Here is a 17,181-nt window from a genome sequence, read left to right on the forward strand (position 1 = left end):
CCACTGGTAGAAACCGGTTAAAACCGGCATGGCAAAAACCCCTTTCTGCCACATTTGTGGCAGAAATTGGCAAAAACTCAAAAAATGACATAAAAGAAATCTTTGATACCCAATAAGAATTTAGCATGGGAAAATAATGAAATGATAGCCAAAACACAGTTTAATTACAATATCATTAAAAATCAAACATTATATTTATTATGAATAGAGGACAAATAACAGAATACTCTCGCAACAGAATAACTAGATGGCAATGCCATTGAGGATCCAGCAAAGATTCATGAAACTTTCATCAATTGTATATATTTTTTAAACTGGTCCACTATGTAGTAACTGGGCTGGTTTTAAAATTTGACTGGAAACATAAGTTTTGGGAAATAGGGTCAATTTGTTTTGTAAAGCTGTGATATTAGGTATAAAATCGAGGATCGGCAAGTAAAATTTTGGCATTTTCTTCTTGAGCACATGATAATTTTAATCCCAAGGATTTTAGATGACGTGTATAAGCTAGCAAATGACAACCAGTAACTGCCTGTTTAAATCTGTATGTCACTTCTTTTTCTTAAGTGCCCTTAAGATTCTCATCCTTTAGATTAATACAATTGTTACGAGCATCTGCAGTTAAACAGTTCTCTTTCTGATCAAACTAAATCAAAAACAATTACTTTTATTTTTTACAATGATGAAATGGAATTACATTTCTTAGTTTACTTAAACAAATATCATTTTGTAATTACTTGAATTAATAAAGATGCTTTTTAATTTTTGCCAGTTTCTGCCGGTTTTAACCAGTTTTTGCCACCGGCAGGGAGAAAACCAGTTTCTGCCAGCAGAAAGCCAACCCTGCCTAGAGTTGAAAAAAGCTACTTGTGATTCTAAATCTTTGTAACAAGCTGTCAGTACTGCCATTCATTGGAAATTCTAATACTTAATTAGATCCTGAACGTAGGATACAAGACTATGACTGATTTAAAAGATTATGAATGCTATATAATTTTTTATTTTATAACATAATTCTTTTAAACTATTTAAAAAAACATCAAGCAATTCAAATTTCACAATTAAATCTGTTATATTTTTTGTAAATAAATGAAAAAGTATGGGAGGAAATGTGTTGGGACATGTAACGGAGGCATACAAGTATCCCTCCGTTCAGTGAAATAAACATTTTGAAAAAATTATAACATTAATTTTTTTTTTAATCATTTTCAAAATTTGTTATAGGGCGATTCTCGTAAAAATGTCTCGTACGTAACTTAAGTTTTTTATTTTATTCAAGTAACTACTAATTAAATATGGTATTAACTTGTATGCTTTGATAGTATATTAAAGCATGTATTGTTCCCTGACAGCATTCTTTTTGAAGGCTTTGGTTTGCTGGAAAAAATAAAAAAACTTAGCGTTACGCACGGGACAATTTTTCGAGAATCGCTCTTTCTAAATCTCATAAAAAAAAGTGTTCAAAAATAAATATTTTTGAAACTAACCACCCTGGACCTAAAAAGGCGCGTTTTATGAAGAATGACTCGAGAGGCATTTTTCGTTGCAAATCTAAACAAAGAGAACCGAAACATCTATTCACATAGGGTTACTCTCAATCAGCAGGGAGGGTTAGGTATCAAAATAAAATTAATAACGCCAATAATAAGACGAACGCGCCAGATTCCCAATTATCGAAATACCCCCAAATAAATAACTAAATAAGAAAACTTCATTCTTACTAGCGAGAAAAATAGTCAAACCTTTGAGACTCAGATTTTTCGACACTCTACTGCACTTGCAAATACACGTTTTGAAGACGAGTCTTTTAATTAAGCCAAAAAAAGAAAAACTAGGAAAGATGGAATGCCATTTTAGCCTTTTTAGAACTCTTCGCTTTATCGCACTTAATCATTGCACTGTGAAAACAAAACTATAGTTTCAGCACCTAATGATTACAATTCTGAAGAATTTAAAATTACAGCATAAAAAAATGATAGGTGGGGAAAGGGGTAATTTAAAAATTCAAACTTACGAATTTAGATCAATCAGTTAGAATCAGCAAAATCTTCCTTTCAAAATTTCACGGGCTAAATTCGTAAAGTAAACAAAAAGAACAAATTTAACTCACAGTTGCAGGTAAACATGCAGTAACTGGAAGACCAATAAGCAGAGTGCAGAAACACGGAGGATCCGCATTGAGAAGGGGGTAAAAGGTGCGTTTATGTAGAGTGAAGCCTTTATTCCTGAATTGAGGATTTTATTGTTCGTTGACGCTCACTCGTTCGTTGACGCTCACAAATCCCCGATGATTGCTTCGCAATGTTATTTGATTCGCAAAGATTTAAAGTTAGAGCATTGAAACAAGTTGCGTAGAATGCGGAAAATTCCACCCTCTCCAACGAAATATGATATTAATATATGCAAGTAATTTTGACCACTTTAATGAGCAATTTACGCGAAATTTGAGTTTAAAAAATTGCAAAACTAATTAAAATTTTAATAACAGAACCACAAATGCAAACCACCGGGGCTCGAAGTAATTCCGTTCAAAATTTATAGGATGCAGATGCTATGGGGTCTCCTGGGCGCATGTCCGCCGCAGATTTCCTTTCGGAATTTCTTTGACCTTACTTTTTTTTTTAATTTAAAGAGAAAATATTGGAAGAAATCATATTTTTTTTTTTTTTTTTTTCACGCAAAACGAATCAACCATTTGTTGTACTCAATCACATGACTCGAGACTTTGATCTTTGCCTCAGCATTAGACTTGCTTTTCACATCGAGATTAAAGCAAAAAGGGGATGGGCAACTAAACCTCCTCTCCTGATAAGACCATATACTATCTGTAATCATGTTTGAAGAATTTCGATTTCGTAAAATTGTCGGGAGAGGGCCCCTGAACCTTCGTCCCATTATAATTACCAAAGATGTCTCAAACAGTGCTTTAAAGTTTCAATTTCAAAACATATCCGGGTGGGGGGAATGGGTAGTTACTGAAGACTCATCCCCCCTAACACCATCGAAGTTCGATTAAATTACATTTAAAGAGCCCTAATTTTTAAAAATCGCCACCCGACTTTACCAAGGGTGGCGTACGATTGCGTTTTTAAGATTTCAACCTCGAAAACGTTCCGAGCAAAGTGCTTCTGAATGTCTATTCCTCCAAACATCATCAACTGATTGGGTAACTGAGTTTTTAGAACCACAGTTTCAAAAGAATTCGGGGACACCCGCAGGGGAAACCAGAACTCCTCTCTCCGTAACACAATCAAAAACGAACTACAATAGCGGTATTGGAGTTTCAATTCGAAAAATAAGAGGGCCGAATCGTCTGAATTATATACTACTTCCGGCAGTCAGTGGCGGCGGCTTTAGGGGGGGGGGAAGGAAGGCAACAGCCTCCTCACTTTTCGTGAGAAGTTTATTTTCTTTTCCTGTTTAGAAATCAAGACTAGAAATTGAAATAAATAAATAAATAAATAAATAAATAAATAAACAGAAATTTCAAAATTTTCAGATTGTAATTATTTGTTTTACTTTGTGTATCTGTTTACAAAACATTATTCGCACAAGCAGTAACTTTTAGTTTATACATTAACTGGTTAGATATTAGTAAATCGATTGTTTTACTTAAACAAGCCATACTTGCTCAATGAAATTATTACCAAATGTTTCTTCGGGAAAATCTTAAAAAATCTTCAGAAAAAAAATGAGTTAAGCTGTTAGATTTACATCAATTACCACTCATATGCTCTCGAAACCAGCCTTAGCATTATTTCATACAACCTTCCCCCTTTTTTTTTTCTTTTATTTTTTTTGCTGTCACTAAAAATCCAATGGCTTTTAGTTGTCTTTTTTTTTGCCCCCCCCCCCCTCACTTTCCGGTCCCAATCGCCGCTTCTGCCGGAGTGCATCAATAAATTAAATAACCATAAATTAATAACAGTTACTGGTTAGTTAAGTTTCTTTTTTTTTTTGCTGTATTTTCCCATATTATCTAAAATGATTTGAATAAATTTTACTTTAATAAGCAAGACTTACTGTAGTATGAGGTGAGGCCCTAAAATTAAAAAAAAAAGGTCGGGCACCACTGCTATAGGCAACCACAAACAAAAAACTAAATTTTTGTGGTAGATTTGCCACACTCTGGCAAATATAGATTTCCGCTCAGGTTTGATACTATCACTCAGTGACTCTTCATCATTTGAATCAAGTTCATTGATTTTTCAACGCTTCAGAATGGTGAGAAAAATTGTTTGCACCAATATCTCGCACAAACTAAACAGTACAAAACAAAAACCACACATTTATCACATATTTGTCCTTTATTTTAAAAAAGTGTACAAAAACATATTCACAATTTCTCTTTCATAATATGCTTTTACAATTCAAAGAAAACTTCAAAGGACATGATAATTCTAGCAGAAATTATGGAGCCTGCCAATATTTCTTTGTGTTGTAACCTTATACTTTGTATAGAAATGATATTTAATAAATCGTACAAAAATGTAATTATTTTTTTAAAAACTTTTATAGGTCATAGTGACTATGCCGTCAAACTTGCCAAACACGGGATGGCCACTAAATTTAGCCTGAAGCCAGTTTTTTATACCTTAAATAAGTATCTCAGTTTCTAAATGCCTACATCCTCTAATGCAATAGTTGGGGCAAACTTAACCCAGCAGCATTGTGAATACTACTCAGATCAATCACAGCATTACTGCAATGCCTGTTTGCCCCAACTATTGTTAAGTCATTTTACTTTTGAGTTGAATGAATTTCAGTAGTTTTTTCAAATAATAGATCACAAATTGCTTCTGTAACGAAAGATTGATTCAACATCATCACAATGCAAAATTTTATTCCTGTGCCTGAAATGGCTTCACATTGTATCAAATAACATCACCAATAAATGTGTAATAGCTCAGTGACCCAAGAGACCCATAGATGCTGTTTTAAAACCCAAAATATAAATTAAATCAAAAGAAAAAAAAAGTATTTATCTTATTTTTGCAGCTCTCCAGTCAAAAAATACCTTAAATTTTAAAAATCGAAATTTCTACAGCATGAAATTCCACTATGTACTTAGCTTGGGAACATTGCCGTGAGAACAAGATTTTTTTTTTTTTTTGTTAAGCGATTGTGCATTATTTAAAAAAAAATGATAAAGCAATGCTACAACAGGCAACCTGAAGAAAATTAATATTAAACTATCTGCACAGTCTGCTTCAGTCACTTTCAATAAATGGCGTTGTTGAAGTTTTTGCAATATCAAAATGGACAGACATTTATGATTCAATGATGATACCATACCAGTTTGACGAGATTCCGGACATAAAGAAAGACAAATAAGTACACCTATGCAAGGACGCCCATATAGGAGGGCAAGCGGGGGCTTAAGCTTCTCCCCTTTTGAGATGAGAACTTACCTGCTATTAGTGTCTTTTCTTTGTAAGAAATGTAAAATAAAAATCCTTTTCTATCCATCAATGAATAAGTTATTAATAATGTCAAATTTTAAATTTTAATATCTCTAATCTGTACTGAAATCGGTTTCCATGGGGAAAATGCTCTGCTAAACTATTGAGGAAAATTCCGAGCCCCCCTCCCCCATAGAATTTTGCATAAGGGCGCCCATGCACTTGTGTAGAAATATTTTAACCCTGCAATGCAGTGCAATGCAAAAATAAATCACAACCTTTGTTACTGAATTTAGCATTAATGAAATTACAAGTGAATACTGGCGAAATGAATACTCACACATCACCAAGGATGGATTTATATTAATGCTTTATGACCCAAATTTCTTCAAATTTGGAGTTTGAAATTTTTTAATTACATTTCTTCATAAAAGAGAAACACCTTACATTAAAATTATTAAACAAAAAAACGTTTTTTTTTTTTAAACTGAATTTCAAGGCAGAACTTAAAACAGAATTAATTTCTCCAAATTCACTTTTCATTTTGCATTTTTTTTTTGGGGGGGGGGGATTTGAGAGTTTTGTCAGGGCATAAAGGGTTAAGGTAAAAAATCAGTCCATTAAGTCTTTTTTGAGGTGTTTTATTATAATTTTGTATGTGTGTTGATGATACTTGTTGTGTGTGTGTGTTGGCAAGTGGGACAAGCGGTATAATGGTGGCCAAAAAACAAAAATGAAAAATACTAATTAGGTATAATGTTTATTGTTAATAAGCTTAACAAATAAATTTCAGGGGATAACTTAAACAAGTATAGATTTTTGGTTTTTGAAAAATTTCAAATAATATTATATTTCCTTTGTCTTGGATGGGTTGGTGGATCAAGCTTTGTAATTGTCTCCAAAAGAGCAAAGCTAAATAACTATTCATTATAAAGTTAATTTTTAATAAAATTAACAAATTAATTTCAAAGCTGAACCTAAGCACTTCGAGATTTGTGGATTTTGGTCTTTTGAATCTCATCAAATAAAAAAATTCAAAAATTCTTTCGTTCACCATATACGTTTTGATGCTTAATTCGGGAAAAAAAATGATGTAATTCATTTATACCTCACCATACAGTGACATAAAAGGAAATACATGGGGCCCATTTAATTTCAAATGAATAAAAATAACAACTGAATTAATATGTGAAAGGAATTTATATCGGTATTGTCAGAACTAAATTATTTTTATTAAACTTTTGTAAGTCTTTTAAGAAATCTTTATCTACCATGAAATGCAAAAGTTTATCTTTCTCATTTTGATATTTATCTATTCTCAATAAATGCTTTGCATATTTCATGCAATATGTGTATACAAATAATTTATAAGAGATGTACATAATTATTAAACAAAATAAATGCTTTATAATATAAAAAGAATGAATAAAATAAACTCAACAAAGCAGATCCCATTGATCACTGTGTAACGCCTCATTTAATTGTGATGACTAATCGATAAAAATGGTTAGAAATCATCTCACTGTGGCCGATTCATAATCTTATAGGGCAGTAGTGTTACCATATAGCACATAGGGAGGAGGTGGCAGTCCTCCCAGGGGGGGGGGGGGTAACAACCTAAGATGGGTTTAAGAGTTTATGAAAAATTTTTTAATACAGTGAAATCTTGTCATAACGAATACCAATTCAACGAAATAACATTGATTTTCGTTGTAACAGGATTTCACTGTACATCAATTCTGAAAAGTTTCCTCAATATACCTCAACATATATTTAATCTATCAAATTTCAAACATAAATGGACTATAATACTATGGAAGGGGCAAATTATACATAAAAAGTGTTCATTACTTGTACTTGCCTTTCAATTTAAATTTTGTTGAACCATACAAATAAAAATAATTTTTTTCTGAACTTGTGCTAGGAACGCAACTGCATGGGGTAATATTCAATAAATGTTTGGTGATTGTAAAGAGATTCTTCCCCATAGAAAATTAGGCATTAAAAGAATAAAACCACCAGTTATATGGGTACCAAGGATTGCATACTAATTACAAGTCAAACTTGTTTGTAATTGTGTCTGTCGATTTAGTGACGAAATTAGAAAAATTTGCTTGGTACAATGTTAAGCCTACGGGAGCATAATACGCTCTTAGCGAGCAAAACCCACTTAAAAGCTAGCAACATTTTTTATGGTTCATGAAATTTTTATTGAATTCCTGCTCAGCTTATCCAATCTTTTTTCCCTTCTTTTTTTCTTCGAAGTTGCAGTTGCAAATAATGACACAAAAGACAATAATACAGTTCAAAGCAAATTACCTAATTTCTTTAGTGTTGTAGAGAAACTTTAGGGGGGGGGGGGAGAAGAAAGCAAGTATGCATAATTTTTTATGATTTTTTGCACTAATTTTTTACAAGCAAAATCTTTTTATAGCAAGTAAAAAATTCAGGGTCCCTTCATGATCCCTATAAGTGAGTTTGACTAGTTAAAAATAACATCAATATAGCTTATATGAAAGATCATTTTTAGCACAAAACTGTCAGAATTTTCATTTTAGACTTTCAAAAAAAAAAAAAAAATCTAGCAACCTATCTCTTAGCTTACCTCTTAAAAAATTTCTACTGTTTGCATAAACAAAGAAAAAAAGAAAGTTGCTTTAGGGTAGGCTGAAAATTTTGAAATTATTTCAAAGGTCAATTTGTAAGTCTACTGTCGACCTAACAGTATGAGATACGAAATGCAAAAATACCACTTAATGACTAATGAAACCTGATTCCATGCAAACAAAATAAAACAGTTAAGGAAGAGAGACACATGCCTCTCAGACATTTTGGTTCTAAGACTGCTTAAAATAACCTCTACTTGGGTAGTTGAAAAGCTTCTTTGCCACATCATCTTGTTGTTCATTTAAAATAAGAGTGGTAAGCAAAGCTAGTAAAAAAATTGATCTTACAGAAAATAAAAGTCTACAGGAAAAGCCTTTCCTGAGAAAAACAATGAAATGCTTAAACAGTTGCACATTGAGAAGCTAATTTTGAAATGGGTATTTTTCCTACATAGCAGTCCTGCCCAACCCACGAGCAGGGTCCAATACAGGTAGATTTTACTACCGTTTTTCGGTACCTTCACAAAAATCTTATTTTAAAATCGCTACTTTCCCAAAAATCAAATAATAAAATTAGCAGGTTCATAAAACTAACTTTGAAAAACGGCACAGTTACAAAACAATATTAAACAATAGAAAGTTTCACAAAAATCTACATTTTGAAATAGTAAACTTGTTTTTCTGTTTAAAATCCAGGTTACTCATAAAATAAAATGCTAAGATGATTTATATGAACAATTGATTAGGTAACCAACTTTTTTGTAGTAGGGGGAGAGGGGTGCTGTTTTTCTGATGATTTCCTGAATTGTACAAAACTTTTTGAGCAGAGATAAAATGATATTTTTTTACCTTTTAGGCCCCCCCCCCCAAAAAAATAAAGCCCTGTTAGAAATAGTAGATGATATTTGCACTTTTTAAACTAACGCTTAAGTTGCTCTAATTTTCTTTAACAAAAATAAGAATATACCTTTAAGAAATCACAATAGAATATTGATGCAATACTTTCACAAAAATAGGCAGTTTGAAAAAAATTCTGGATTGGCCCCTGATGAGTCATATAAGGTCCGCGAAGCTGATCAATGAGCACCATTACTATGTTCAATGTTGCAAATTGAAAATTATATCACACTAGTAGACGCAGCTTAATGTGATCACTTTGGGACAAATACAATTTTATAACTATAACCGACTGATAACAATAACCGAAAAGAATCCAGGAGACACAAAATAATGATTTTTTTTGCAATTAAGGTGCATTTGTTTTGGCAACCTCAAATTAAAATCACAGTGACTCAACTGAACGCACTTTCAAAGTATAAATGATTAACTTAACAGAATGGAAATATCTGAATTATAAAAAGTTAAAGCGAAATTATGCAATTTTTAATCACATAGTAATAGGTGAAGTAAAATATGACCGTTTTCCTGACATTCGTAAACCAGTTTCAAAGCACATTCAGCTTTTCTATCTTTTCCAGCATGGTTTTGATTGTTGTTTAAATTTTAATTTAACTTCGCTTTGTTTTCAATCTCAACACAATTCTTTAATAGTTTACAAAGCAATGGCAACAATGGAGGTCCTACATCAATGCCATGTCCAGTGACTGAATTTTTTTAGGTGCAAAAGAAAGTTTTCTTAGGGGGAGTCTGTGGTCACTGTGGCGAACTTTCTGTAGCTTCATTCCTAGAAATTTTTTGAACTGCTATTGAAAACCACAAAATTCTACACAGAAAGTTAGTCTCGTCAGGGTTTGCCTATGTATTTCTGTTAATTGAGGAATAAAAACGGGGGAAAAATTGAAAGTTTATGAAAAAGTGATAACAATAAACGAAGACGCTGATTACAATATCCGACTTTTTTAATGTGTGTTAACATACAAGTGTTCCGGGACTTCGTGATTCTGATAACATTAAGCGAATGATAACATTAACCGTGATCACATTAAGCGGTGCCTACTGTATCTTCTGTAACCTTCCAAAACAACCAACACTCTTCATTCAGTAAATGCAATTTTACGTTCAAACAGTCAGAAATTAGTTTCTTAAAAGTAGGTGGAAACTTCATATTAATAAAATAAGCTGAATGTTGTGAACACAACAATTCTTGGTTTAAAATTCTCTCTTTTGTTTTTCCATTCTATCTAAGGGGGGGGGGGGAATATTTAACTTTCATGCCTGCGAGATTCATCGTAATATGGAGATGCAGCCCTCCGGAGAAAAAAAGGTTTTGACCCACTGCTGTATAAGCATTATAATCGGAGCCCGTCATTTGAAAGATTGTGTGTGTGTGTGGAGGGAAAGGGGGAGGGGGGGAGTGAAGCAGACCTTGAATTTTAAACAATCTTTTAAAAACCTATTGCCCCCCCCCCCCTCCTCTAGAAAACTGAAAGACAGGTGTGACTATAATAATTTTCCCACCTATTAAACTCATTTAGCAAAAATAGAAAATTTCATTTTCCTCACTACTATGCTTACTCCTTATTCTTTAACTTTACATTTTAATAGAACTTTCATTTATTTTGTTTAATGACTTAATACACTTGTTTGGCAGATTATCAAAATATCGTAATGGAGCTACAGATTTGTATAGTTGGTGGATTATTTTACATTTTAGTGAAACTAATGAACTCCTCAGTTTCAGGATTACTCACCAAAATTTCAGATCCTATTCCTGTCATCAGGGGTGTCCCCCCTCTAACAGTAAGGGCGCACCCCTCTAAATATCGTGAAGACTCCCCAAATGAGAAAAATACCCCTCAATACAACCCCTTTCCCCTAAAAATTTCAATGCGTCAATTCTGCGTCATGACCTCCCCCCCCCCTAGGAGGGCACCCCTGTCTGTCGTGTCTCAAATCTGTGGGTTATTTACATCCATACCATTCCTCGAGCAAATACCTCAGATGAATCAATTTTTCTTTTTGCAGTGCTCTTATATGAAAACAATTTGAAATTAGCTTAAAATGGTGTAATATGACTTCCAGGTCTGAATGAATGATGATTACAAAATGATTGAATGATGAAGACAAAATGATTAAGCAAGCAGCTTGATTACCACATGGTAACACTAAGACTTCGTGTCTGCCACATTTCCCTTGATTTTGCGATGTGCTTCCACGTAAAAGCCGTTCCCTGAATTTCAGCAAACGTTTATAAAAGCACACATACAGTTTTTCAAAGCGGAGGCAGGGTATGACATCACGGGATTTCGTCATCCAGTTTCACTTCGTCCACAGAGTCTCCGTCCTCTAGGAATGGATGTTGATAGGATGGGGATCGGGGGTTGGAGATTAGATCTGAGGTCTCTGAGGCGCCATCTAGAGGGGGACAGAAACAAAATTTCAGACATCCTATCAACATGCATTCCACAGAGACTGATCAAGAACACAAATGATCGATCATTCAAGCCCCTGCCCGAGAAACGGGTTTTAGGAGTTATAACCACTCTCATAAATTGAGTATGCATGCTCCTGTAATTGATGATATTACTTAATCATGGCTAAATAAAAATTACATTGGAGAAATTCAATTATGAAAGAATGGCTGACAGTGCAAAGGATAAAGAACAAAATATTGCTCTTAAGGAGGTAATAGAGCCCATTCAACGGGGGGGGGGGGGGGGCAGCCATAAAATAAACTAACAATGTTTTGTTCACAAGTAAATTTTATAAGTAAACTCATAAATTTTTACAAATGAGTGTTACTTCACAGAATAAATTATAATATGTTGTAAAAAAAGAATATTTTATACACACTTTACAAAACAGTGAACTGTGTACACAGGAAAAAAACTAACTTTAAAAAAAGTTTTGAAAAATAAAACACTCTCCTCATCAGGATGAAATAATTATTCTATTATAAATTATCTAACATGCTTGCTGACAAACAAATTTCAAAAAAATGTTAGCAAAAATGTTTTTTTTTTCTATAAAATTTCACAGCATTTTTTAAAATTCTGACAAAAATTTAGCAAAATATTGAAAAGAAAAATTTTATTCCTTTTCAGACACTTAATTTTGTATCTGAAAAAGAAGAAAATTTTTAAATGAAAGAAAAATACCACATAAGAAACATCTTTGAAAAATTTTGCCTCTTTCAAATTACAGTTAATGGAAAGTAAATGGGAAATGACTAAAAATCTCTATTATAAACAAAATTATTATTTTGCTCTACAACAACGTTGGCTAGATGAAATAACATGTCCACTTTTAAACACAAACACACAAAAAAAAAGGACTGCCATTTAGCCATTATGTCATTATCAAAATTCTCCACCATGTCTCCAGTTTCTCAAGGAAAAGAGTCATGAAATATTGGAAAATATTTTTTTTTTCAATAAAAAGTTTTTAATTCCTAGGGCATGGCCTTGAAGGTATAATACCTCTTAGAGAAAAAAAATATATCGTAAAGAATCTAATGAAGTCAACAGCAGATAAAATGACAAATTTCATTGAATAAAACTATTTATTGCCACACAAAATTTGTACGAGTTTTACTTAGTCAATTATCAAAAGCACCAAAAAATTTCACAAAAAATATATATAGCACATGGAGATGTAATGTTAATACAAAAAAATTTTACACTCCCAATTACAATAATATTTTTCTTTAACTTTCCTTGAAAATATCTGAAACAATAAAACTTTTCTCACACATACAAAATACAGCTCAATTCAAACATGATTTGAAATCTGTTTCAAATACATACAACGTGTAAAAGAATAATTACAGTATTTTATTCTCACGTATACACATGAAAGTTTAAGTATGTGGTAACTAACTGATTGTTTTTCATTTTTAATTTCAATTTGCATTTCACCAGCTTAGGGTACCAAATGACGGCCCATAAACAAATGCTGTTGTCAGGATGACATCATTCCAAAGAAATTTTTCAGTCACTGACCAATATAACTAACTGGAATATTACCTGGTATAGTGCTGCATCATAGGAGTAAAGGTTTCGTGGAAGAATACATCTTACTCACTTGGCTCACAATTGAACATGATTAAAAGCAATGCTCAAAAAGTTTAAATACAGGTTAAGACCTATGTATAAGAATATGTTCTGTTATGCATGTTTCAAGGATGATATTTGAGTTGCGAATTAAACTGATGCAAAATAAGCATGAAAAACTTATTATCTTTGTTGATGCTTTAACTTCTTGCATAAATTTCTTTATTTTCAATTTGCATCCCTCAAAAAGATGTGCTGGAAAAAGTGTATTCAAAGGAGTGCCTTAATAGAATATTTAAGGAGGTCACAGAGACCTCCCAAAAAATTTTACTCTGCAGCAAAAATTTTGCCTGACTATTTGGAAAATTTGAAGACAGCATTGACTTTTCAACCTCACAAAAATTAAGTTTGGGGACCACTCGTTAATTCCTTAAGGGGTCACAGTCATAGACTAATAATAAGAGTAGACCGAGCTTTTTCATTCTTGCTGATTAGGGTGCATCATACGCCCCATCAAATTTTTTTTCGTTTACAAATGCTTTGTCCCTAAGCTATTTGTATTCTACATACAAAATTAACAATTTGTGCGAAATTTTTCACACTTTGAACAATATCTATGTGTGCCACCTGCCAACTGAAAGTTATGAAAACTCAGAAAAATAACACGTTAAGCATTTTTTTACATTTGCTTAGTTACTGAAAGAATTATTTTACTTATTGAAGCAAATTTACAGTATGTTTCATAATATTACTTTGTTAATTATTAAAGTTTGGCTTGAAAGTTAGTTTTTAATCAATTTTCCTCCTTTTGAGAAGATTTGGGAGTTGTTTTCGATCATGCTCAACTACTTGTAATATATTCTGGTAATGATCTTCAGTTTTGGCTGATATTAAAAAGTCATTCTTCAGCTTTATTCCTCGCTCAGCACAATCGTTTACTACATTTATTCCTTTCAAATTAATTTTTGAAGTCTGAAATGAAATACAATTTGGCCACTGTTTAACATCTTCCACCGTGACTTCTGAATCTAAGTTCAAAATTAGAAATAAAAACCAGGAATCAATGCCAACAAAATCAGACAGTGTTGATGATGAACGAATTTCTGTTGGAAACTTTGGTTTTCCAAATCCCATACCAAATCTGTGTTTTAGATTAGAAAGATTAGCTGGTCTAATGGCTAACATACTGTCAGCAAGAGCACCTCGGTTTGCTATATCACTCTACAGTGCTAGAGGTACAGTTTCTTCTGTCAGATACCAAAGGTGATTTTTAAAAGCATTAATTGCACTTCCAGAAATTTCTGAATTTACTATATTTTATAAGTAAATGAAAGAATTCAAGTCATTCCATGGTGCATCGAAGACAGAAGTGCACGTCATCCACCATGAACTATACATACCAAAGTGACGAAATTAACAAAATTTTTAAATTTTAAAACTTGTTAATGTGTAGTTATTGTTCCAGTTGGCAGTTCTTGGATTTGATGTTGAAATAAGCAAATTTTGATTGAATAAATTAATTTTGCCATCCATTATGCTTTGTGTAAAGCTCCTGGGCGTTTACAGTCGACTGCAGTTATCTCATTTGGATCGTTTACTAAGAATAAAAGTCAAATTTGAACAAATTCTAAGTAGTCACCTCTGCAAAACATAACATTTGATTTAGCTAATGTGATAACATTGTTTTTGCACTTGTCAATTAATCTTTTTGCGGACTCACTGAATGAACTGTCATCAAATTTGAATAAATTTATAGGTATATCAGCGTCACTCTCTTCCATAAACTGCAGTAATGTATAATGGTTGAGAAATCTTTTAAACAGATATGTGTGGTGACTTCGATGCTTCAATTTTTAAATTGTCAAACACATGTGACAATATAATTTCTCCAATGTGGTGATGGCAAGCTGACCATAGGATAGCTTTACCCAAATGCTTTTGAATAACTACACATGCTGCAGTTATATGTTTTATCATGTGAGCCAAAGGTTGCTAGACGATAACTTTTCATAGATTGAAGAAAAGCTAAATCTTCTGGATTTTTTATAAGGCATTCTACATTTTTAAGCCATAATGAAAATGTTTTAGCTATTTCTTCTTTCACTTTCTTTACTTTATTAATGGAATTTGTTGTATTTCTTCTTTGAAGAGGAATTGTTTTTAATTTTGTGTTGTCTTCATGAAGTTTTAGTATTTTCTCACAGGATTTACATTAAGTAATCTTTGGAATGTTTGCTTTTGCATAGAAATCGGATATTTTTGACAAGACAAGTTTAGAAGACTCCCATTTGGTAAGATTATGATCGGCACCTTTCTCAATATGATACATCAAGCAGCGAAGCACTTGCAAGCTAGTGGTTAAACGTGAACTCTTAAATTCTGAGTCCTCTTGAGTTATTCCACTTCCAAGTCCAAATACCATTGAAGATTGTCTGGTTTTGACTTTTACCTTTTGTACAGATGAATAAGGCTTTCTTTGTGGAGAAAATGTCACTGATTCAACAGCAGCTGATTCACTCATGTTTATTAAAAGTTTTCAAAATATGTTACTTACTTTCAAAAATTCATACACCTTATGAATTAAAATAGAATAGATTAACTTGTTTAAGTGGTTTACGACACACATATGCATAGAATAACAAGAAGAAAACTTAAAGAACTAGCATTAGTAGTTGTATGATAGAAGAAAATGGTAGAAAGTTGAAAACAAATAGTGAACCTGAACAGTGAATAGTTACAAAAGATGTTATGTAGAGTTACTGAAAATATGGTAACAGTTAAAGTTAACACAGGTACAATGTAAATTAAATAATTAAAAAAATATTTCCCAGTATTGCACTTTGAGTAACGTTTGATGTTATAATTGTTCATTTACCTTAAAAAAGAAACTTGCTTGAGGTGGGATACCTAAATTAATTTTGATTTTCATAAAAATTCACAGGAATGCTATCTAGTAGTATGAGAACATTTTTAAATTAGGGACAAAACAATTTTAGACTAGTTGGGCAAATGATGCACCCTATTGCTGATGAAGAAAATTGGTTCATAGATGTATCACGTGACTAGTGGAAGGGCTTGGCGAAGACTTTGGCAGCATGGTTGCTAGATGGCAGCATTATCTATAGTTTGACACTCGACATGTATTTTAAGACAATGTGTTTTCATTTAAAAAAAACTTCCAGGTGCAGAGATTGAACTGTTTTTTTTTTTTTTTTTAGTTATGCATTGTTTTGACACTAGAAATAGTTTTTGGTCACAGTTTTCAGTAACTTTTATTTCATTTGGAACTACTACGTCAGCGTTGGCGTAAACGTTTTGCGTTAACGCAAAAATGTACTAATCAGTATCTTAAATTGAAATTGTAGGTAAAAATCTTACCGTTTGCCGATTCTTTTTGGGCGCTTGAATATTTAACTGCTTAGAGAGTTATTGAAATTGACTAAAGAAAATGCACAATACTTTCTAAACGAAAAACTCACTATATTAACGAAATATTTACAACTTAGAATAACAAATTTACAAATTGGACTCCATAAAAGATCATTCTTCCGTGTTCCATCAATTTTTATTTGTTTTATTTCGATCGTCTGCTACGATCAACGCCCGCTGTTGCTAGGATATCCACCAGTCACATGGTTTGGTTTATGAGCAGCAAAAGGGTTGCCATAGCTCGGTCTATACTTATTATTAGTCTATGGTCACAGTACCTTTCAAGCAATTTCTTTTAATTTATACAAATTTTATACTTCTTTGAAACCATAACATGCATACTTATTTTGTAATCAATAATTTAATTTCAAAATTTAAAAATATTGCCTACTTTTTTTGAAAATTCAAAAAATTGAGGAAAATTTCAATTTTTTGAAATCTCTAAGGCTTTTTATTTTTGCACTAATTTGAAAAAAGTTTTTTTTTCTAAACGATCACTATAATCATCTCTAAAAATTTGTGCATGCATTTGCTTATGAGTTTATTAGAAAATCTTCTGTGATTAATTATGTAAAAAAAATCAAAGTTTTTTTTTTTTAAATTTGTTTTTTAAAGGTTTGACATTCTCTAGACATTAGAGTAATTTATAAAATACTTATCCAATGCACAGTTTTGTCAAATATGTAATCCCAATAGCAAAAAAGTATTACTTTAAAGCTGTATCTCTAATAGAAAAAAAATCTTTAGGGATTCTAATGACACGAAAACACAAAAACACCATCATCGAGAAAA

At 32.2% G+C, this 17,181-nt stretch overlaps 1 protein-coding gene across 1 annotated transcript in view; it reads right to left on the reverse strand.

Moving 5' to 3' along the window:
- Nucleotides 1-11,191: 11,191 nt before the first annotated feature.
- LOC129232369 (cholinephosphotransferase 1-like) overlaps nucleotides 11,192-17,181 on the reverse strand; it is a 56,971-nt gene continuing 50,981 nt past the window's right edge. The window contains exon 9 of the mRNA XM_054866520.1: nucleotides 11,192-11,323. Within this exon, the coding sequence (XP_054722495.1) occupies nucleotides 11,205-11,323 (119 nt within the window). The 3' untranslated portion in view covers nucleotides 11,192-11,204. The remainder of the gene's footprint in view (nucleotides 11,324-17,181) is intronic.

Source organism: Uloborus diversus, unplaced genomic scaffold, assembly GCF_026930045.1.
Source record: "Uloborus diversus isolate 005 unplaced genomic scaffold, Udiv.v.3.1 scaffold_12, whole genome shotgun sequence".
Taxonomy (NCBI): Eukaryota; Metazoa; Arthropoda; class Arachnida; order Araneae; family Uloboridae; genus Uloborus; species Uloborus diversus.